This window comes from Mytilus galloprovincialis, chromosome 7 (assembly GCF_965363235.1).
Source record: "Mytilus galloprovincialis chromosome 7, xbMytGall1.hap1.1, whole genome shotgun sequence".
NCBI classification, from domain to species: domain Eukaryota; kingdom Metazoa; phylum Mollusca; class Bivalvia; order Mytilida; family Mytilidae; genus Mytilus; species Mytilus galloprovincialis.
In genome coordinates, this window is record NC_134844.1 from 88,232,462 (window position 1) to 88,257,834 (window position 25,373).

Genomic DNA, 25,373 nt, shown 5'->3' on the forward strand with positions numbered 1-25,373 from the left:
TTAAAAGTCAAATTATTGAATAATGCCATGTGCTTCTGAATTGTTATCATATCGCAACATGCATTAGAGGAAACCATGTCAATTCTTCAGAAGTGTTATCACTTTCAACTTTTGAAAGTCGTAATATTTATTCTTTTTTATTAAAAATACATGTTGCACACGATAATCTATTTATATCTAGCTAGAAATTCGAAAACGTGATTTTATTTAAGTTGACAGTTTATAGTTTAAAAATCTAAATCAAAATGTTACATGTTGTGTTTCATTATTTAATGACGAGCATGTAGCATAATGTATCATTCGACACTCGAATACGACACTCGAATTCAACACTATAAGTCATCTTCAACTAGATCTTTGGCATCAACATCTGCTATTAATTTGTCTTTCAATTCGGTTCTATCTGAAGCTGTTTCTTCATTGATTTGTATACTGGTGTCTTTCATTGTTTTATCTTCTTTTTCTTGATGCATGTTTTCTGTTTCATCGTTTTTATGTTGATCTATTGAGTCTGTTTCCTCTTTTTTGTCATCGTTGGTGTTTTCTGTTTTATTCAAATGTTTTGAATCAATCATTTCCTCAGTATTCGTTCTCGTTCTTTCATTTTCTTTTTTTGTCTCTTCCAATGACTGTATTTCAATATTGTCTTTAACTTTCTCTGTTTCATCTGTATTTTGCTTAACGAATGATTTCTGTTTTTCAATTGATTGCTTCCGCTCACTTTTTGCAGCTTTTCTGGAATTTTCTTTTTCTTTCTTCTTTTTCTTATCTTTTTTATCAGAAACGGTGTTTGTAGGTTTTGATGAGGGTTTTTCATCTACTTCTAACAATTCTACTTTTCCTTCATTCGCTTTGTTTTCTAGATGCATAGTATTTGGTTCAGATGGTAGGCGAACAGCGTCATATAATGTCATCACTATACACGAAATCTGAAATGACATCATTTTTCATTGCAAATAAAATCCAACAGCCGAAACAAACATAAAACAGTCTACGGCAAAAAAAATCCAACTAAATAATGTTTACTTTTGTAACTTCCAAAGTTTGATTATGAGAAACTAGAGTCAATAAAAAAAGTCGCAATGGACACATACAATTCATAATTTGCTTTTTTAGTCACATTTTTAACACGATTTCCATAGATAAATGTGATTATCTCCTACACAAGTTTGCTCACATGAAAACTTTAGATCAATGTCTGTCGTATATATATAAACAGTTTAATGATAATTTATTTGATAGTTTGAAGTAATTGTACAAAAAACTAAAAGCCTTTACCAACATCTGCTTTTGATTATCTTATATTTTGTCGGTTTTTATGCATTTTAGGAAGTAATCTTATAATAGTTTAATGCCATTTTTGTGTAAGTATTTTGCCTGTATTGCAAAGTGTTCCCATTACTACATGTATTCAATTTGTCTTCAACTTTGTACTTTTTTTTGGCTTTTTAACTGTTTTGATATGAGCGTCACTGATAAGTCCTATGTAGACGAAACGCGCGTCTGGCGTATAAAATTATAATACTGGTACCTTTGATAACTCTTGTTTTATAATATTTTGACATCGTATTATAAATCGTATTATTATTGCAGAAATGTTTGTAATAAAACTTAAGATTCCGTTGTCGTCTGAAATAATAACAATTAAGTAATATGCCTATTTATGATTAATATGAAAATGAGGAAGTGTGTGGTTTGATTGCCAATTAAACACATATCATTAAACTATAAATGAATTGGTTGCGACAAAAACCTACTTTACTGACAAATAGGTAGGGGTTTTGATCATTGTTTGAGGCTGTGACATATGTTAATGTCTATACCATTTGGTCTCTGGAGGAGAGTTGTCTCATTGGCAATCATAACACTTCTTTTAAAATAAAATTGAGACCTTTTTTCTAAAAAATGTTCCCTTTCAAAGTACTTTCAAACAATAACTATTTAAAAAAAAACAATATGAATTTCTCTCATTAAATAGGTGTTGATGTAATATTTGGAATGATGCATACACTAAGATGAGAAAAAAATTTAAAAAGGATTAAATGATGCAAACATATTTGTCTGCTGCATGTTCTGTTTTGTGACGATCTTTAGCGGTCTAATTATCTAACTTTCCGATTATTCAAATTTTTCTTTGTATTTCATCTTGATCAGACATAAGTAAAACACTATCTTAAAAATTGCTTCAACCTTACAAACCTCAGCTAAAATGCCGACTGCCATAAACACAAAGAATGGGATACTGTACAGTTTTAATCTATCTTCAAATGCAGCATCGCATCCCTAAAATATAGGTTTTTATACAGTTACTTTTAATGTGCCAGAATTCAAATATTCGAAATGAGCAGTAAACTGGAATCGATATTATTTCATTTTTAGAAAATTATATTTTCAATGTTTCGTAAGAAACCCGTAATTAACTACTTCTACGTTTAATTTTAACATACTCTTGTAAGAAAGTGCATGTTTGATTTTCACCTTATTCTTTCGACCATGTGGTAAATATCATAAAATGAATTTACGTGATATAGTGATCTCACATCAGTAAGATATCAAGTAATCAATACTTATAAGATTGCAGTCTACAACGATATAGTCTTGTTTGGTTGAGCAATAAAACACAGACATAGACTGACATACATACATATTTACATGTGATCATGGTCTCCAAAATGAATGTTTGTGATAAAGTTCAAAGTTTTATCACATAAATTCTAAAAGTCGCAAAATCAAGAGCAGTATGTGTCTTCTGATATGAATACATCCCCTACAATGCGAATCCAAACTGAGTCGAAATATCACCATTGGGAAGGAAAAGGGACACAAGTGGTAAAATTTCTGTATATAGTGATATCTAAAGATCTGAAGCTGCAAAATGATGTCGAAACTGATCATGAGATGACACTGACATAACGTAGCGGGCAATCCATCGGTCAAATTAAACAATTAGAAGATTAACTTACCTGTGAGAAATAGTATCCAGAAAATTTAGACTTTGTACAGTCAGGGTCATATTTACTCTCGTAGGGAAATATTTCTGTCTGAGAGACACAACATTGAACTGGTATTGTCTGAGTTGTAAACATTTCACGATCCCCAACGTTATACCAGAACGATGATGTAAATGACGATAAAAATGACGTTCCTACTCCACAGCATTCGGCCTAGATAATGACAAAAAACATCTTTTCAGCCATCACATTATTATCCTTATACAAATATGGAGCTTTAGATTTTAAACCAGTCTTCATTTCAGCCATTTATTTCATGTTACAACTAAGTTAGAAGAATTTTCAAAATTAATATATTTAGCTGTTTCTTATTTCGTAGTGCATTTCTTTAAGACAATAAAGGAAAATTTTGAAAAAAATCCAGACTTAGCTTTCTCACTGATATAATTACAGTGGTGTTGGACTACTTTTGGGACATATTATATCAAATTTATAGAAACATTTATCAGCTTTAATTAAAAAATATAGACAATTTTTTGTTAAAAGGTGTCTTGGATTCTGTTGACAGTCTCATATATAGTTTTGTTAATTTTTTGTCAGCTGGACCAAATCACAAATTTACATATAAAATGCATCACACAATTTAATTTGCTTTTTGAGACATCAAACAACAGGAAACAAATGGAAGAAAATTTCAATTAATACACTGGTCATAGAAGGGACTGTCTTCGTAGACAATAAAAATCAAAGGACGATATCTGTGTACCAGGACAAGTAACTTGGTATTGATTCCAGAAACATTGGGGTTTAAAGCGTTTAGACTTTAAATTATTTGATTTGCTTTGCCACCTTTTATATTTGAGCGCTTCTGGTGGGCATTATACAGACGAAATCAACCTAGTATATCTGATGAGTTTTTTAGAAGTATTTATCTTCTTTTAATTCGTGACAAAAGTACATTACCTTTGCAAAAAGCGTATTCCAACCGAGAGAAACATCCCAAGGGTTATAATCATAACGAGCTGACGCATGAGAATAATAATATGTAGTCAACACAGTCTGTAATCTCTCTGTCAATGACGAATCAACCTGTTTCATAAATAAAATAAAGCCCTTTCAGTATATATTGTATGTTAATGCTTTATTTGCAAAACAAACAGAAATAAATTTTGATAACTATTTGGTTATGGCAAATACAACATTTGTGAAACTGCACGCACTAACAAATATAACCTCAACAGGGGTTTGGTTTTGTTGACTCGTTAAAAATGAATAGTTGCATGGATTTACGCATGGTTTAACTCACGGTTAGATAATATTATTTCTTTAAGATTTTGTTAAATAAATTTGATTTTATAAAACATCAAGTATAAACAAGTATAAACAAGTCTTAATTGAAAACAACGGTAAACCTATGATTGCATTGAATAGAAACCGCAATTTTCATACGATTGCATGTAAAACAAATTTGGTTGTTAAGATGTCTAACAAACAAACAACATTTTACAAAAGACCAACAAAGTGACAAAGTATATTTTAACAAATATATAGTGGAGACAGGGATTGGGTCGATTACTTTAAAATGCAAATAATTGGCTTTGAGCGTTCATGGAGTTAAATACAGAAAAGCGCTCCGGACGCACGAAATCATTAAACGTGTTGTTTTCAATTGTTTACATCACTGGGTCGATACCTCTGCTGGTTGACTATCAGTTTCCGAGGGTATCATCAGCTCAGTAGTCAGTATTTCGATACTGACATGATTAAAAACTACCAAAACTGTCCGTTTATAAATTTAGAAATTATTAAAAAAAACTAAGGTTTCAACTCCCTCAGGCGAAGTTGGCTTTAAATTAATTTGGCTATTTATTTTAGGTATTTTTTACATATAGCTCTTCAACGGTTTCGGTACTTATATATCTTTGGATTGCATATGTTTGGATGATGAAGGTAAATCCAAAAAAGCGCTTCGGACTCAAAAAATTATTAAACGTGTTGTTTTCATTTTTTTTTTTTACAATTACTTTGCTAATATTATGTAATTGATTACATTACAATTACACCTAAATTCAAATGTAATTGATTCCATAAGATTACATTTCTTTAAAGTTATCATGATTATTACTTTAGATTATTTATGATTTCATTGTATATTGTTAGATTAAAGAATGTCTTATAAACTTATAAAATAATAATTGATTTTCTAAACAATTTAGCTAAATACCCAATTAACAAAAAACTAAATTATATAAATGAAAAATCAATTTAGTATAGTTTTAGGGTCTGTGTGTATATATATTTATATATAAATAATTGACAGATCCATATAAAAGTGTATGTTTTTACAAGTGTTAATCACTACTTCCATTCTCTTGACAAACAATAGGGGACTAAAATTTAATTGTCTTAATTGCAATATCAATAAATGTATTAGTAGTTTATTTTCAATGTGTTATAATGTATATAATTAATTGAAAAATTTCAATACTTTAGAGAGTCAGAAAGCACATGTTTTTTTTTCAATATGTCAAAAAAATAAAATTTGGTTCTTAATCTTATCAAAGTCAAATTAGAACTAAATCTGTTATGCTATTGAATTCCATGAACGTATACTAAAATTTTATCATTGAACACAAAATGTATTTAAAACTTTTCTCACAAGAACTCAATCTTACAATGAAACATTTCAAAAGATAAAATTTCTTAAGTAAACGGTTCACAACATAAATCCCGCAATGTGACATCTTCACTCTTCTTCATTGTTCATGCCTTACTTGGTTGTACTAAACTTGACAATACATATGATATGATTAATCAGATTGAAAAATAGTTTATACTAGTTTGATATTTTTTCATTCATGCTATAAATCTTTTAACGATAACTTGTAATCAGAAATTGCATGACTACTGATTACAAATGATTACGATTACTGATTACGATTACCCCATGTCTGAACGAAGATGATATCGTTTCGTTTTGAACATAAAGAAACAGTAATTAAATAAAATGATAAAATCATAGCAACAGTTTATAAAATTGACTTACACTCGAGATAAATTTTCCCCATAAACCTATCTGTGTTATATTTGCCACTACAATAACTCCCCACAATCCAGCACTCTGAAATGAGATTTAAACCTGCTGTCAGACGTTTATTGGTTGATATATCTTAAAGTATTATAATATCTTACAGTAACCGGAGCACCTGATATCACCCCAGTGTTTGATTATTTTTAGACATGGCGTTGTCAGTTTATTTTCAATCTATGGGTTTGACGCTCTCTCTGGTATCTTTCGTTCCTCTTTTATAAAACATTAATAATACGTCTTAGAAATGAACGTAGGTATCATCCCTAAATACATATAGACATAATGTACATGGTGTATTTGTAATTGATGATCGAACATTTCGAATAAGGACCATTTTATCAATGTGCTTATTTAAATATTTATTAATTGTACTTGCTGTTCTATCAAATATCTCACGCAAAAAGAAGGCCATATTTTGATTTGGGCGTTTTTAATGTGAATATATATATATATGAAGCCCAGGTGGTCGTGCGGTCTAGTGGGACGGCTACAGTGCAGGCGATTTGGTGTCACGATATCTCAATAGCATGGGTTCGAATTCCGGCGAGGGAAGAACAAAAAAATTGCGAATACAAATTTACAGATCTAACATTGTTGGGTTGATGTTTAGACGAGTTGTATATATATTAGGAGAAGATATGGTATTATTGCCAATGAGACAACTCTCCACAAGATACCAAAATTAAACAGACATTAACAACTTTAGGTCACTGTACGGACTTCAACAATGAGCAAAAACCTTACCGCAAAGTCAGCTATAAGATGCCCCGATATGGAAATGTTGAACAGTTCAAACGAGAAAACTAATGGCTTAATTTATGTACTAAAACTGAACAAGCGACAACCACTAAATTACAGGCTCCTTACTTGAACAGGCACATACAGAGAGAATTTGTCGGGGTTAAACGTGTTAGCATGTATCGTTTTTTCTAATTATAAAGCATCTCTATTTATTCAAGTTTCAATGCATCCTTGAGGGTTCCTTATGATCTGTAATCCCGAAAAGCGTCTTTCTGAATATGCTGTTTAAATTAATAAATGATTATAAAATATGACGTTAACTCTTTTCGATTGAGCATTTCGGATGATGTCTACAATATACAATGAAAGTACATGGTCGTTGTGTAGTTCTGGTGATATATAATGCAAAATCGCCCTTCTGTTTATATCTCAAATATTTTTGGGTTTTCCCTTATCAAAGTTTTGAATTATGAATGAAAGACTATTATTCTTTTCATCTTTAGTCACAAGACTTCTGGTGTTTTATGCTTTTATTTCTTTTTATTATACTTCAAGAGTTTTTTTCCTATATAAAATAAATGAAATAGTTGTGCTATTTCATTCTAAGACAATTTGCCAGTTAATAGTTTCAAAGACTATTGCCCCGGTTAATAGTTTCATAATCATCTTTCCCGTACTTTTCCATGCTTATTTTTCATTGGACGATAATGATGTCATTGACTACTCTGCTTGGTTACGTATGCTTTGCAACGTCAAACTCACTCTTATATTGTAAACGGTGGAATCTGTTTGTTTTGATTGTAATTTCACTTACAAGAAGCAATTATAAAAGAGAAAGAAAATCTTCATGGAAATTTTTTAAAAGATCTAAAATATAGTACCTTATTCATAATATGGGTTCGCTCTCCGTATATTAAAAGTGAATTTGCGTTTGGTGTACTTTAACTAGGATTTATAATAAGCACGGAAAGTTTAACATAAGTATTTGAAGTCTTGATTGAAATTAATGAAATATTTATAAATACAAAACGAATTATAAAAAAAGTAAAGTTCATCATGTGCATGTAAAGTTATGTTACATTTTTTCTTTCTTTCAGATAAGATATATACACTTTTAGAAAATTAGTTATTTGGTATATAAAAACACTTAATGGCTGTGTTGTTCAGTATAATAAAACACCTAATGACTGGTTGTGCGGGTAATAGCAAGTTTGTTGTCCCTTCGCATACCAACTATTGCTCTCGGCTTTGCCTCGAGCAATAGTTGGTACCTCAGGGACAACAAACTTGCTATTACCCTCACACCCAGTCAATAGGTGTATATTATTAGGGCATACTCTGTTGATTACATTATCAGTGTCCTTGATGTATTTAATCAATTTCTATTGAATCAGTGTTGCAAAAATTACAATAAGACAACTCAATAGGAAATGACTGATTGAAACTTACAATTCAGGTGCTACGAATATTACTATGTAATATGCAGGCTTTGTTTACCTTTGTTATGCTGCTTGTAACAATGTTATCGGGATACATGATTGAGTCATAACATTAATCTACGACAAAGTGATGATTTATGATCTTAATTTCAATTTTAATTAAGGCTGAACAGTATCTACTCTAGCTTTTTTCGTTTTATATGATTCTTTTTGCTTGATAATTATTTCAGTATGCAGTTTGTGTCACGTAGAATGACATTTTATATAAAAAAATAGTCTTTAAATGCGGAAAACACCTTTAAAGTCTTACATTGCAAATCACGAAAAAGTTACTTTCTATGGTTTTTCTGTTTAATATCTAGGCGGACCGTACATATATCCGTTATTGTCTTTCTTTTGAATGACGAGCTTTTTGTGCAATTATAAAAGTTTTTGACCTCCATTTATAGGTACAAATACCACTGAAGTTGAACTATAGAAATTTATCACATTTGTCATAATTAACTTTGCTAGAATTCATCTTATGAGTTTGATTTCATTTTGTCAAGTGTGTGTAGGATTCGGATACATGTTTAATTTATATACAAAGATAAAGTATTTTTAAATAAAATCATCATATATACTATAATTCAATCAAATACACTTCTACATAAGGAAATGTCTGAACTAAGACAGGGATATGATCGTGATTTTCCATTCGTTTGATGTGTTTGACAATTTGATTTTACTAATTGTTAAGGGACTTCTTATTTAAAAAATTTCTTCATACTTACTGTAAAAAGAAATATTCTTCTCCATCTCCATGAAACAATGGCAACAACAGAATATATAACAGCAACAATTGACAATGACGAAAAAGTTGAAACCACGATAGAAAATATGTTCAGAGCTTTGCTAAACGTATGGTCTGCTATGCTAAAACTCGAAAGTATTTCCTTGATATCTGAATTTCCAAACACTGTATCGTATCTTATGTTTATTGCTATTCCAAGTAAACCTACATTTGATATCTGTAATAGATATTGACGATGATAACTACATTAAAAACAACTATGTACAAAAAATTTTACAAAATGAAAAAAATGAAATGTCAATATGAATGATCGATAATATAGTTGTGAAATTATTATCAAATTTGCTAAACGCTTATTTTCAAATAAATGAATAGACTTATCACTGTTATAACAATGATTACGAAGATGGTATGGGGTACGGTTTACTTTTCCGTTTAGAGCACCTGAGATCACCCTAGTCTGCTTAAATGGGGTCCGTGGTGATATTTTTATTCGAAATGTATTTTTTTGTTTCCGCATATATGTCTTGTCTTTTCTCAGTCATGAAAGTTCACGGTCAAATGATCATGTTAGAAAATTCTAATTATTGGTGGTTTGTGAATTATGACTTATGGTAAGAAAAAATGTATTGTTTATCTGCTACTTCGTGATACATTATCACTTGATATGATATGTGCATACATAAAGGTGTCACATTGGGAGTTTGATATGATACCCCTTCTTGTTAAGCTGAGAACACCCCTTATTTTTAATTTGCCATGCCGTGTTTTATGGGCTGGTTTCTTTTTTGGTCGTTTTTCGGCTAATGCTCTTGTGTTGTCATGTTTTTAGTTTGACTGACTCATTGGTATCACCCTTCTCTCTTTGTAAAATGTACTCAATCTATCAAATGTCATAAACGAATTTTTAAAAATAATATAAATGTTAAGACAGTTTAAAAGTAAACTCACAACCAAAATGACAAGTGAAATGAGGTACACCAATGTAATTCTTGATCTGAAACAAAACAGTCATAAAATCAGAATTTGTTACCAAGGAATTATTCAGACTGTTCGTATTCTATCGTTATATTAAGTATCGTATAATTGTTTTTTCATCTTAACTTTTTCTACGAAATTCTGTTATTTTATTTATTTTTGACATTGTTAATTCGATACTATCAAACTGTTAAGGTCTATTTAACTGATTGTTTTATTTGTGTAGATGAGTTTATCATGTAGAATTCATTACATAAAGGTAATTATCGAGTCGACGCACATGGTCTCACACTGTTTGAAGTCATCATGGTCATCGTGATCTCGGTATTTCTCCTATAATGTTTTCTGTGCTATTCATTGATTTACGAATTTAGAACATCGCTTTATCATCTGAAACTATGAACATCGGTAAACAACTGGTGCTTCTTATTGAATATCTGCTTCAGATTAGAAAAAAAATCAAACCTTTGTCAAATGAATACCAGAGGAGCAATCACTGCAAACACTGTGATATATTTAAAATCACAATGTCGATAATCTTATTAGAAATTTTTTATCGCAGTTTCTCAAAACAAAATGTTACTCTCATTAATTATCCAAATATTGATATACTATCAGTATAAATTGTGTGTGTGCATATTCAAACATGTAATTAATTACATCACAGACCTTCTCCAGTTATTCATGAAGAAAGATTTTATCCCTCGAAATGCTGTCCTGAACATTGATGTTGCAGTTGATTCATTTTCCGTCTTGGTGTCCACGTTTTTCAGTGAAGATATAAATATATATTCTTTGTTCGCAAATATCAAACCTAAAATCTATCAAAAACATCAAGTTTAAAGGTAGCAAATTTATTCTTTACGTCAAATAATTTTTAGTCTGCGAGAAATTTTTAATTATCATTTTAGTATTTTAGTAATGCACGGCGTTTTTTATATTAACGCTGTATCAATCTTGTCAGTTTGAAACCATGAGAAAAAAACTTTTTTCACAGCAATAACGAAGTTAGGTTTCTTGTAATTAGTTGTAAATTCCTGCTAAATAATTTCTAGCAACACTATGAAGCAGACTATTTTGAAATTAAGGTAAGGTTCGTTAATAATGTTTGCTAAACAATAGTGTTACTTACCTTTAATGTATATACTGGTTATATTACTAAATGCTTACCTCAATGACTACCTGCAGCAACAAAATTGCTAGGAACCAACCGATATACATTCTGGTTTTAAATAAAATTACATCTGTACATGTCTAAAACAAACATAAATTTTTGCAGTCTAAATATTCGACTAAGAGGTAAAATACATGGTTCGTTTATGTTTGTTATATTGCCGTTCGGTTTTTGTTGCACTTTAGTGTTTCTATTGTTTCGTTGTTTTCATCTTAAAGTTGATGTGTATCCCTCAGTTTTAGTTTGTACCGCGGATTTACTTTCTCTCAATCGATCTATGACTTTTGAACAGCGGTAAACTACTGTTGCCTTTATTTTGTACTATATTACTAATCAGTATGACCATGACCTCCAAAAGCAATCCCAACCTTTATTTTGGGTTATGGAACCTTCTGGTATAATTCCATAGAAATACATAGACTCATACACAAGTTATTGTACTGTAAGAAAACTAATTCTTGATTTTGGTCCCGTTATGGTCCCTTATTCATAAACAGCAAGGCCAATAACTCCCAGTATTAATCCAAATCTTCCTATTGTATGATATGGAATCTTGTGATACAATTTCATATATATCGGTTTTTTTATCCTTAAATTATCATCTGGAAACCAAATGTATTCCGACAACAACGACGATGTTGGCAACGTCATTACATTTGACAAACGCGATCATTTTGATTTTGTGGTTGTTTGAAAAGGAGATTACACAAATTGAGAAAATTTTCTAGGTGCACTGAATCAACTATATATCTATTGATTTCAGACTATTTATATTACAGCATTATTTTCCGTATTACTTGTTTAAATATCAAACTTACATCAGTTTTGTGCTCATAACATCCACCAAAATAATATAAAATACTATTATCAGTATTGCCATACTGGCTTCCTGGATCCATACGACTTTCATGAGCATTTGTACAACAAAATCTATTTCCATACGTTTTGGACCAAGTTTCGTAATAATAATTTACTCCACAGCACCGTAACTGTCAATAAAATATCTTCAGGTTTAATCAACTTTTATAGTATAACTTTGATTTTTTTTTCTTCTGAACAGTTTTACATTTTGACAAACTAAGATATATAGGGGCCTTATATATGTGCAGGGGTTTGATCATTGTTAAAGGCTAACCGCAACCTACAATTGTTTATTTGGTCAAATTGTCTCCTCCTATATCTAAACAATAAAAATATGATTTACACTGTTCTGTTCTTGGGACAGACGGCATTTAAATTTTAATAAAACTTGTCCACTTATGTACTCTGATTATTTAAGACTTGAAAATTATGATGTTAGATGCGATATTTTTTCAATTATGGTGGTAATAGTTATTGTCATGTCAGGTCTTTTTAACTGTTCTAATAACTCTCCCTTGCCATTGGCATTTACCATTGTTTGCAACTAGACTATTTTGTTATTATTTTTTTCAAATTAGGATGGACATTTTATTTGGTCGCTGTCACATTGTCGTTCCCCAACAGCTTATATTATCTGATACAAAAAAATAACCCATCTAAACATTGCGGTTTGTTTCAGAATAATGTTTAACAAATAGAACTAGACAATTCCGTAGAATCCATGGTAATTCTAAAGCTCTATGTGCAGTCAGAAAATGTTAACATTTGGACAAAGTTTTACATCTTACTGTCATGATCATTTCATTCCAATATCTTGTGAGTGTGTTCTGACTATTGCTATAGTAGTAACCTTGCTGTTGTAGACCAAGTTGAAATTTCATACCATCGTCAATCTAAAAAAAAACATCTGGCAGTTAAATAACATTTTTGTTTAAATATCTCATGCATTACTGATTCGTCCTGTCACTTCAAAAGAGGCTTTGCTAATTTATGATGTAAGATTTTAAAAATCACTATAATAGTATTAAACAGATATTTAATATATGCAATAGGTTAACGTTAAAGTTGCGTATATCTACAATATTGTATTTTCAGTGATACTAGTTTCCAAAGAATTTACATAATGCAATAGCAATGAATTAAATATTTCTTTACAAGTGAGACGTTAAGCTAGCTTTAAAACCACGTTTAATTCACAATTGTTGTACAAAATTTGAACATAGTTTAAGCAATAAATTTCATCATTCAATTGCTCCAAATATAATATTTTTACTACTTCCTTGCAAAAATAAGCCTATAAAATCTCAAAAAAATATGAAATGTTTAAAATCTAATGTATAAAGAGATTCATTTTTTTTCTGAAAATACATTGTTCTAGGAGACATTTTTTTTTTTTATTTTGAAAATTCTTAATAAGGTTAGCTTTATCTGAAATTTCAGTATCCGAAGTTTGAAGGGAACAAATGCATACTGTCATGTAATTAGAAAAACTTTTCGAAATTTAAAAACCACATGAATACACATACCTCTTCTACTAGATAAATCCATATGATTATAGCAATGATTCTAGGAATGTGTAAAACGCTCGACATAACAGAACTCTGCAAAGCAATAGAATAAGAAAAACAGAAATTTATTTACGAAATTAACTACAATAATGCAATAGCAATGAATTAAATAATAATTTAAAAAAGTTTCATTTGCAAAAAGAAATTCTACAAGAAACTTGTATATATATATTGACTCTTTTTTAACCTTTATCGAGTTTACTACTATCTTTGTAAGTTTTTCTGAGTACCCTTTTCCTAGATAATTGTGTCCTTACTGAAGCCTTGAATATTGATAGCAGTTGTCTTGAGTCATATAAAAAAATGTGTTGAGGTGTACAGAATACTAATGGTGGTATTTGTTTAATATTTGTATTAAAGTTGAGAATCCAACTTTGGTTATATTACATAATTTTTAGGTGAAGTACAAACAAAAGTATGTTAGTGCCGTCCACAATCACGTTTACCTGTGTGTGTTTACATATAACATGTCTACATTTGCCTTTTACATACCGTAATCAATAGTTTTGATGACTTTCTCCATGAACCAATTAAACCAGTTATAGATGTAACCATCGTCAAAATGCCAATCACTACAGCTGAAGCTGCTAAACCCACAAGAATGTCATAAAAATAATAATTGTGGAATTGTATTTGTCTAAATATATATCGTAATGCTGAATTATGTATGAATTTATCTCCAATCAGGGTTAGTCCAAGCCCTAGTAGTCCAGTTCCAATAACCTGAAGAGTCAAATAAGACGTATTGTTATATACTTAGAGTAAATGACTTATAGCTCTACAGTATCATAGAAGCCTTACATTTACTTGAATTCTTTGCACTTGTTTTTGGCTTTCTAACTTTTGTATCTGGGCGTCACTAGTAAGTCTTGTGTGAACGAAACGCACACCTGGCGTATTAAATTTTAAATCCGGTGCCTTTTGTTAGCTTTTATTCGATTGTTTCTTTGTCTAATATGTTCTCGTATTTATTAATATTGTAGTTCAATTTTGTTGTGTTGTCATTTTAATGTTATATTTAACATTGGCATTAAAGCGGGAGGTTTGGCATGCCACAAAACCAGGTTCAACCCACTATTTTTTTCTTTTAAAAAATTTCCTGTACCAAGTCAGGAATATGGCCATTGTTATAGTATAGTTCGTGTCTGTGTGTGTTACATAGAAACGTTGTGTTTCAATTTTGTCGTTTGTTTCCTCTTATATTTGAGTGTGAATTCTCATTATTATAAGACGTGTCACGGTACTCTTCTATCCCAAATTCATGTATTTAGTTTTGATGTTATATTTGTTACTCTCATCGGATTTTGTCTAATGCGTAGTTCGTTTCTGTGTGTGTTACATTTTAATAGTGTGTCGTTGTTCTCTAATATTTAATGTGTTTCCCTCAGTTTTAATTTGTAACCCGGATATTTGTTTTTTTTATATCGATTTATGAGTTTGAACAGCGGTATACTACTGTTGCCTTTATTTAGCCAATCACAAAACTCATTTGTAATCCGTAATATGAAAAATGTATTTTCCTGTTGTTATTCTCCTGTATTGAGCCATACGATAGGAAGATTTTATATCGGGGTTATTACATTATTTTTCTTCTTGAGAACCCCTTAAATTATCAATATTATAAATAGGTATGTTCACCATTGTTAAGCATATGATAAAAAGACCATTACATGTTATTTCATGAAATATCAGATGTATTATCATCCCTCGGCCAAAATCAGGCTTAAACCATTGGCTTTTTGGCTGATAATACAGTTGATATGAAAAATTGCATAATTTGGATGATATTAATTTTGTAGATTTATGTAATAGTGGCAGTGGACAGCGAAATCAGCTTTGCTTGCCTTGATGTGAAATATTTTGCGATCTGGCTCTTATATTTGATTAAATGATATTGTGAAAATATCTGTAGCAAATAAACTCTTCATAGATACCAGGATCAAATTTTGTATTTACGCCAGACGCGCGTGTCGTCTACAAAAGACTCATCAGTGACGCTCGAATCCAAAAGTGGTACGAAGTTGAAGAGCATTGAGGACCAAAACTCCTAAAAGTTTTCCAAAATACAGCTAAGGTAAACTATTCCTGAGGTAGAAAAGCCTTAGTATTTCAAATACTCATGTTTTGTAAACAGTTTATAAATATAGCCATATAAGCTCTTCGGACGCATGATTTTTGAAACGCATTTTTTTTCCTTTTCACGTGTCAGACTTGCGTTAAAATTTAACGTTGTGTTTCTGTTGTGTCGTTTGTTTCCTCTTATATTTGAGTATGAATTCACATTGCTATAAGACATGACACGGTACGTTTCTATCCAAAATTCATGTATTTAGTTTTGTTATTCGTTATTTGTTTTTCGTTTTGTTATGTTTGTTATGTTTGTTATTTGTTATTTGTTATTCGTTTTGTTTTTGTTGTGTCGTTGTTCTCCTCATTTATTTAATGCGTTTCCCTCAGTTTTAGTTTGTAACCCGGATTTGGTTTTTTTCTATCGATTTATGAGTTTCGAACAGCGGTATACTACTGTTGCCTGTATTTACCGTATTTATTTTTCTATACCAAATATATGATCCTGAAAATTCTTAAATCTGTATTTCTTTAATGTTGCCATCGAATCATTTACGATTATTATACGCTCACACATACATCGATGAAGTATTTTCAAATAATGTATACTTACTAGTGAACAAATCTTGAAGCTAACTGATATAAACATCAATTTTGACCTGAAATTGAGATGTATTTGAATTTTTCACTGAAGAGAAAATTATCTGAAAGATCTCCAATCCATATGAAAATACGAACAGTTGCAAACAGTTCGCTTTCATAGGAATGCCGATGAATTCAAAATATATGTTGTCAATAAGAAACTGAAACATACTGATTCGAACAAAATTTGACGTATTGTACCCCAAAAATAAATTTATAACTAAGCTGACATTTTCATATTGAAAAGTAAATCATAAAAATACTGAATTCCATGGAAAATTCAAAAAGGAAAGTCCCTAATCAAGGTGGTATGTGTGTCTTCCTCCATCTTGGATTGTAAAAAACAGAGAATCAAAGTCCCCTATCAAATGGCAAAATCAAATGATAAAACACATCAAACAAATGGACAACAAAATAAAAAAGCGTTACGGATTATTAGTTTAAGACGATTTTTCAATTTGACACGGGGAACAATGGTATAAAGGGATGAAAATCAAAATTTTGATAAAATTAATTTAATATTGAGATTTGAAATTATCCAGAAGTTCTTTTGAGTTCTTAAGAATCCAAATATGATTAATACCAATACGCGAGTAAACAGTTACACAGTATTTTAGAAAACTTTCTTTCACTGTGGATGGATTTTTGTCAATCTTCCTTTGTAGAACCTGCAGATGAGCAGGCAATTTACCATTGTTTCAGGTGTCCAGTTCACACAAAGTTATTCCTCAGTTTGCAGTTGAATTTGATGTTAAAGGTAGTCATGAAAACTTCTGATTCTCAAAAATCATATCCTTTTTTAAATTATATGTTATTGAGTTGGGATAACCTGAGTGCTCATTTATTCCTAGTTCGTTTACAAGACACTCGTAGTAGTACGGTTCAAATACTAAAACAATAATATGTAAATCTTTGTTCACAGGAACAATGACAATTAATCAGGAAAAAATGAGACATTTCACATTTTTTTTCTCTTTTTCACAATATTTCAACTTTTAGACTGGATTTTTTTTAGACCAGCGATAGCTTTAACCCATTCTGACAATGTGTCTATTTCGACTTCTCTTTAAGTTATGGCGGATTCCACTGTGTCATTCATAATAATTTTGAAGTAATGGTTTAAATTGATGCGTCGGGATTCTCTGCATCTAGGACCATGGGATAACTTTCGGAGACATTTATGTTGAATTATGTTAAGATCACTAGTAATGCAATGGCAAGATGGTGTAAATATAAGATGACAATGGAACTGTTACATGCCAGGGGATTATTCGGTTACTCTTTTAAATCGAAGTCTCGCTATTCTTGCCTATAGGTGGATATTTTTAGTGCAATGAGTTTGTTGTAACTATAGGATACAATGACATTTATATTATTTATGTAAAAAAAATATTTGTTCTTTTTGTAAAAATGTGTTCCTATATCATATATATTTATCTACCTTTTCCAGTTATCCCTAACAAATATGGCAAATCTTCGAAATATTCCATGCTGTAACGTCAACAGTAAATAGTATTTGTTATCTGAAATTCTCGGTTTCTTTTCCTTAAACTCAAACTTCCTGTATGTATATTCTACTGCAACTATAGTTACTATCTATAAAGAAACAAATTAAACATCACCTGATCATGGTTTTCTAATCAAAACTGAGGAATCATTATCTACTGGTTATGAGCTATAATAATATTCATCGAAGAAAATTAATTGTACAAAAGTTGCCTTTTAAGACAATATATAAACACGATACTTAAATAAGTGAAACCGAGTAATTGTTTCCTTGATAAAGGCATAGGTTATTTACTTTTTGATGCAGAAAAAAATGGTGTATTTCAGAATGAATAACAACAGTCATAAAAAGCATTACTTTTTTTTAGTTTGAAATGTCCTTCTTGTGGGATTCCCTGTTTTTTCCACATAAAAACACCCGAAAATCCGGATATTGGACTTTCATCCTTTTTTAGGGTTAAATTAACATTTGATCACACATATCATACTATATGTAAATCGAGATCAAAAAGCATTTTCATTTTTTGTTTTTATAGTAAATTTTACTCTGTTGGCATTTTTTGAAATTGGCCCTTCTGTGAAAAAAATCCTCGGCATATTGGCCCTACCTCTTAGAATATTTGTCAATTGATTTATGTATGGAAGTTTTGGTGTCTATTACTTGTAATACACTGAGTTTATTTAGAATTACAACATTATGGTGTTTTCGCAGACATAAGCATACTCTTTTTTTAACTATTCAATTATATATGATGCTGATTTATCGATATTGGTACCAATCATTTGGAATGGTGTGTCCTTACTGCTCTTATCTTCGTACATTGTTTGGCTCTTTACCTTTTTCTAATAAGAGCGTCATTGATAGTCTTTTGTAGACGACGTGCAACTCCGACGTACAACGTATCAATCTGAGATTCTACAATGAGGAGGAGGACAGGGGTAAGGGGGACAGGGATAAAGGGGGTAGGAGAAAGGAGAGGAAGGCTGGGAGAAAGGAGAAAAAGTTGGAGAAAAAATAAAATATGAAAAAATAAAATATCTCTCTTTTTTCCGGTAAATTAAAAAAAAATAAGGAGAAGAGGGGTGGGAGATGGGAGAAAGGTACCCCCTGTCCTCCCTCTCTACAATGAGATAATTGTATTCACGTACCTGACACACAATAGATGTTACAATCAAACCAAAATATGTCTTCAGGTAACTACTTAGTTGTTCATTATAGTTTTCATAGCAGTAATAAACACCAGACGTGTATATTTGTTCACATCCCAACTACAATAAAACAATAAACATAAACTACTACATTTCATTTAGGAGATAACTGTATTGTATTTTAAGCTCCGACGGCATCAATTGGGGATTTGGTCGCAAATTAAGTTTACTGGCGACGCGTTAGCAATTGATGCCATCGGAGCTTAAAATACAATATTGTTATCTCCATTCTAATGAAACTGACAGAAGACAACGTTAATACATGTATTTAAAATCTGTCATATGCCGTCTGCGCTTGCGCGTACGTCCCATAACATCAATTGTCAATTGATGCCATGTAAATAAGTGACGTTATCCAATCAATATGAACGTTACAAACGTTGTTGCATTAGAATCCGTTATTATGATTGTTCACATCCCAACTACAATAAACATAAATTACTACATTACATTCCGTTATTATGATTGGCCGTATTCCTAAAATTCTATTTGATTTCCGCATAAAATTCAAAATGGTTCCTAGAATTATATTTTATATCCGTATAAAATTCAAAATTATGACAGCACGTGCAATCCATGACAAAAGTAAAATAATGCATAAACATGAACGAAAGATTTCATGGTTGCGGCATATGATGGGTGTAATTACTAGTACACCTAAATTATGAAGCGCTTCCGCGATTATTGTCAGCCAATCAAAAGTATGTGTTTGAATTAAAAACAAATACACGTTATTTAGTAGTAGAATAAAAAATATGACTTTGATGTAATCATTGATACATAAACAAAACGTCATTTATATCCGCGCTTTTGCGTTTTTCTTTCTAGTATGCATAAATTAAACGAGCAAATATAGTCACTGAACATACATTTGGAGATGTCCTTTTGGTATTTGAAACTGAGGACGTTATATACTCTTCTTGAAAATGCTATATCAAAATAAGATAGAACTTACCTTAGATAAAAAGCTTGGAAAAGTATCATAATAGTAAGTGCTTGACATATAAGACGGTCCTTGGTGATAAGCTTGCGTATAAGTGTACAATGTATCACGTAGGCTTGACTTCTACAATAATATATTTCGACGTACTTAAGCAAAGTCAAGAATTTTTAACAGACATTTTATTTCATTTTCTTTTATGTTTTATATCTTGCAACGACGGTTGTTTCAAGTTATTGGCACATATATAATGTATCTGAAGGGTCTGATACCGAAGACACCTTTTTTAATTATCGTATTATTTTTCCTATTTCCTGCCTATTTCAGAAAATAGTATAACATCTGCCACAGTATACATGTATTAACTATTAATGGGCGGGTGTTCTATCCACACAATATACGAATATTGACTTTATAACAAAGACTGGAAATAGGGGGCAAATATTAGTTTACAAATAAGGTGTATCAGTATGAGAGTCCTTGTGATAAGAACATCAAATTTTAATTATTTAAAATTTGTATTTTAAAAAATAAAAAATAATGTATAAGTGTGTATGTATGCACACAGAGAAAATTGAATTTTGACATTACCATTGTTTATATTCAAAAGATGTGAGATTACCGGCGTGACCGGTAATAATTTAAGATATTGGGTTGAACTATGCATGCCTCCTATGCAATATCCAAAATACAGTATTTCTAAGCTTCAAATTTTGGTATCAAGTCAAATCTATCGTTTTGAGATAAAAAAAAAAAAAATTCTCTGAAGACATGGTACGATGCCGAAGATCGGAACGAGTTAACAGATATGTCCTTTATATCTTTTGGACTTCAGATGCGCCTTGCTTATACTGTAGTCTGCCGTCTTGTCAGTCAAAACATACAAACCAACTCCTTAAAAGACTTGCCAAGATTATAACGTCAATATGTTTTTCTCTTCCTGTATATACATGAAGTAGTTGTGAAATATTTGTCACTGGATATTACGAAAACAACAATTTAACAACAGAGAACTACAAGCAGTTTAATAACCAATATCTTCTCTCTGCATGTTATAGCACCCCATTTTTCAATTATTCATATGTTGATCCATTTTTCTCTATTCTTAATTTTGAACATTATTCTGTACTCTGTAGACCCCACCAGACCCTCGGGCAAATAAGGCAGTAAAACATTAGACCAAATTAAGCATCCCCACAAAATAAAATGTTAGATGATATGTTGTTGTTTTACTATGATGTAGATTTGAAATAGAACGCCTACCATAAGACACTTGCAGATCTTTGTCTCATAAAGCGGTATTTAAATCATGAGTACTAGTAAATAGATATAAGAAGATGTGGTATGAGTGCCAATGAGACACCTCTCACAATTTGTAAAAGTAACCCATTATAAGTCAAAGTAAAGTCTACAACCAGGAGCATTGGCTCACAACAAACAGCAAGCTATAAAGGGTTCAAAAAATTGAGTAGTGTAAAACCATTCCAACGAGAAAACCAACCGTCTAATCTATATAAAAAATGAGAAACGAGAGACACTTAAATAAACCACATCAACATACGACAACCACTGAGCAACAGGTTCTTGACTCAGGACTGGTGTATTATTAAGCAAATGCAGCGAGTTTAATCGTTTTAATAGGTACCAACCTTCACCCTAAGCTGAAACAATAGTGTAACAACACAACATAGATAGACACACTATAAACTATCTATTGAAATGAACTCAACCAAAAGACAAACTAGAGAATGTACACTGAACGAATAATTTGATCTAAGACACAATGTAAATACAAAATCTATAAAATGTATATAATATGTATATACAGTGAAACCTGTTTAAACCGAACCTCTTTGGGACATAATATTTTGTTCGGCTTTAGCTGATGTTCGGTTTTATCAGATTCACAACTCATACAATTTGAAACGAAGGTGCTTGAGAACACACATGTGAGAACATGTTTGGTTTATACAGGTTTTCGGTTTATACAGAATTCGGTTTAGCCAGGTTTCACTGTATTATGTATATACTAACCTGATGGTATAATATAGAAAGAATCACTAAGTATATACCGTAGATTATAATCATCAATGAACTCATCAATACGGTCTGTAATTTAAAAATAATTCATAATTAAAGACTTATATTTTTTTTTTTTATATTTTCTCAAACATATTGGTTTTCAGCTAACTATATTTTATTTGACGTATTTTATTACTTAAGAAGATGATGACTGTTATAATAAAACATAAGTTATTATTTATATATTGTATAACGGAGCAAGAAAATCAAGTGAGTGCAGTGGCCATACAGTTTTGTACACATGTTATGCCGTGTAGTTTTAAAATTTTCTAATTTCGTTTTCTTTCAGGTCACATAATTTGTAAACAGAATATGAGAATTTGTACACACGACCAGTAAATATTTACACCTTTGTCGTTTGCTCCAGGAATAGTTACCTCATTTGCAATAATAATAAATCAGTAGCTCTATTTCATTTTTATCGTGCTGAACATGCATGAAATATTTGCCACTGGAAATTAAGCAAACAACAATAAATCAGTTGATTTCTTTTCATTTTAAAACTTGTTTTCATTTTTTTATTCTTTTACTGTTTAGTTTTTTTAATCATTGTGTGCATCAGTTATTGGTGCAATATGACTGACCAACAGAAAAAACTAACAATAAATCACATGATTTCTATATGTTTCAAACAAACTGTGATTGATGATTGCTTAACGTTGCGCGAAGTCAGCGCAAAAGCCTATAGCGATAAAAAAAAAATTGAGATTTGAATTCAAAAATAAAAGTTCTTAGAAATTTCAAACCGTGTATGTCGATTTTCTACACAGAAAGTCCTAATACATATCGCTTTGCAGGTGTGGATCCAGGATTTTTTTTAAAAGAGAGGGATCTACCCTCCCCCTTAATCAGCCTCTGCTTTAATTTGCAATACTTACTATCGCTAGCATTCGCTCTTTTCGTCCAATAGCTCCCCATATACCAAATATTCCAGTGATAAGTTCAAGAACAAAAACACCAATCAAGGACCACACAATGGATTTTATTGTTGTTCCAAGAGGCATGCCGGCTACGTCTTCCATATCCACGACTTTAATGACGTCTTCATCTAGAATGTCATCGCCAACTTTGATGTAGATTGACATCATTATGTATCCGAAAGCCAGAGTCTGAAAACGTTATTTAATGAGATTATCGTGGTTATAATTGGTGTGGATGAGATCTCTTAAAAATATTTACACGCCCCCACATATGAGGTTCTTGGTAAGGATTTATGTAATCTTTTATTTTTGGAGGCATTTTTCAGTATCATTAGAATTGAATCGCATGTCGTCAATGTTCTTGTAATTTTGATAAAGTTCACTTTAAGAAATGGTTTTTGATAGTTGTTGGTGGCGGTCATCTTCGCTATAGCCAAATATTACGATCCATTCAGTCCCCTTCAACGTGTAGAGGAGGGGACTGGGTCGTTACCATTGCATGGCTAGCGAAGATAGGTGGCGTTATGAAACCCTATAGTTGTTTTCAATCACACATAGATGCGAGACAATTTAGGGCACTGTCTACTATTAAAGAGTTGATATGGGTTGCCCTTTAGAGCATATTTGCCATGGTAATTTTTTTTTCCTTGGGTTGTTAGAAATCTTAGAAAATCATTGGAAAATGTATCTTCTTCGTGCAAAGCTGTTATTCCTCGTTTGTTTTTGGGTTGGGTTTTTTTTTGGCAATTTGTTTTTTTGTCTTTTTTCGGTATAAATATCAGCTGGTACATGGAATATTAGGCCCGTTAATAATATAACACCATTGTATCTCTTCTTGGTGGACTGTAAGTCCCTGAAGGTATCACCAACCCAGTAGCTCCGTACTTGAGTCTTCTGTACAGACAGTGATATTACGTCTATTGTCATGTTATAATTTTCTGTGACATACATGCAAAGCCTTGATTTTAGGCGATACTTTTTTATCCAGTTTTCAGTTATTTTTGTATTTTCCGGTTTGAGCATCACTGTGTTCTCTTTTACCGGTGTACAAATATTATAGGTGGCCGGTGTCAAATACATGGGAAAAAAACTATGAAGTAGTAGGGCCATATGTCACAGTTTTGCCGAATCAAAATTTGTTATAAATAAATGTAATGTTATTGGTCAGTTGAAATGATAAAACTTCTTTTTTTTGTATGGTGCGGACCACTACCATTTAAAACAAATATATAATTTATTAATTTTTGCATCTTTTCTTTTCACTTCTTTTATAGTAGACCGATTTTTTTCTGTCTCCAGTGTCCATATTTTACCCTTCCGATATTTTATTTTCCTAATTTTGACATTTGCTATTTTTTTTATTTCTTTTTTTTATCCGTGTTAAAAAAAGAAAGAAAATCCAAATGATAAATAGGAAATATGAAATGTCAAAAATAAACACGAAGAGACAGATTATTCGGTCTACTTTTATAGCAGATCACAGTAGCGAGGTGTAACCTTGTAATTCAATGAAAGAAAGAATAACAAGAGACGACGAAAAGAATATACAAGTCAATAAAACAATTAAGAAAATTATTAAGACATTTATTTATTCCGTACTTACAATTGGAAATGTAAATGCTCCTCAAATATGTATAGCTCCGTAAAAATATATAAATATATATATAATGTTATCATTACAAAGAAAACCATCCGGCGGATCCAGAAATTTCATAAAAATAGGGGGCACTCATTGCCCGCTCCAGTAATTCCCTATACACGAAAAATTTCAGACAAAAGGGTGGCAGGCACCCCCCCCCCCCCCCCCCCAAAACAAAAAAAAATACAGCCTCTCCAGCGAGTGACCGTCTCATATTACATTAGTATATGATTAACTTTAACGATCAATTTCGGATTATAAGTTATTTTAAAAAGTATATTAACTTACCCTAGTGATTAATGATGCTGTCATAATAATATTGGTTGAAAGAGTAAAACGACCTCGTCTTACTTTCGCCATTTTGAATTTCGTCTAATATTGTATTTTTTATATATTGATTTACAACATGTAAATGATCAATGTTGACGATTAGAAGTTTTTAAAACTTATATTACTTTAAAATGCATCGAGGCATTGTAAGTTTGAATAAAAGAATCGTTCAAAAAATGTTCCTTTAAATATTTAAATATTGGTTTTATATGATTGTAAACGTATATAATATAGACGAGGACTTCCTTGTTTACTGTTATATAGGTAACCTGAAGAAAAGACATGTGTCAAAAGAATTTAAATTAAAATTTGATTGTAATTTTCCATATATCTGAATATAATAAAAGTAAAATGTGTATGCTTAAATTAGTAAAAGGACAGTCTTTAAGGTTGGAGAGGGGGTTTAAAAAAGGGACCGATAACATTTGCGGATCCATGGGAA

General features: G+C 31.1%; 1 protein-coding gene across 1 annotated transcript; it reads right to left on the minus strand.

Moving 5' to 3' along the window:
* LOC143083943 (uncharacterized) lies at positions 1-25,114 on the minus strand. Its single transcript, XM_076260351.1, has 20 exons — positions 24,890-25,114; positions 22,921-23,151; positions 21,995-22,069; positions 19,976-20,086; positions 18,961-19,080; positions 17,747-17,901; positions 16,277-16,322; positions 14,089-14,319; positions 13,555-13,629; positions 12,817-12,921; positions 11,986-12,156; positions 11,164-11,247; positions 10,663-10,814; positions 9,967-10,012; positions 8,996-9,232; positions 5,998-6,072; positions 3,915-4,040; positions 2,964-3,164; positions 2,200-2,283; positions 1-929 (listed from the first exon to the last, which is right to left on the minus strand). The coding sequence occupies exons 1-20, from the start codon at positions 24,959-24,961 to the stop codon at positions 333-335; spliced, it is 2,994 nt and encodes a 997-aa protein (XP_076116466.1). The 5' UTR covers positions 24,962-25,114; the 3' UTR covers positions 1-332.
* Positions 25,115-25,373: the final 259 nt, after the last annotated feature.

Bases quoted from the DNA above. Each gene is read 5' to 3' on its own strand.
- LOC143083943 (XM_076260351.1), bottom strand. From the start codon at position 24,961: ATGGCGAAAGTAAGACGAGGTCGTTTTACTCTTTCAACCAATATTATT. The intron at 10,815-11,163 runs GTAAGCATTTAG...TGTTTTTGATAG, and splicing joins TGCTGCAGGTAGTCATTGAG to ATTTTAGGTTTGATATTTGC. The intron at 6,073-8,995 runs GTAAGTATGAAG...ATCTCATTTCAG, and splicing joins GAAGAATATTTCTTTTTACA to AGTGCTGGATTGTGGGGAGT.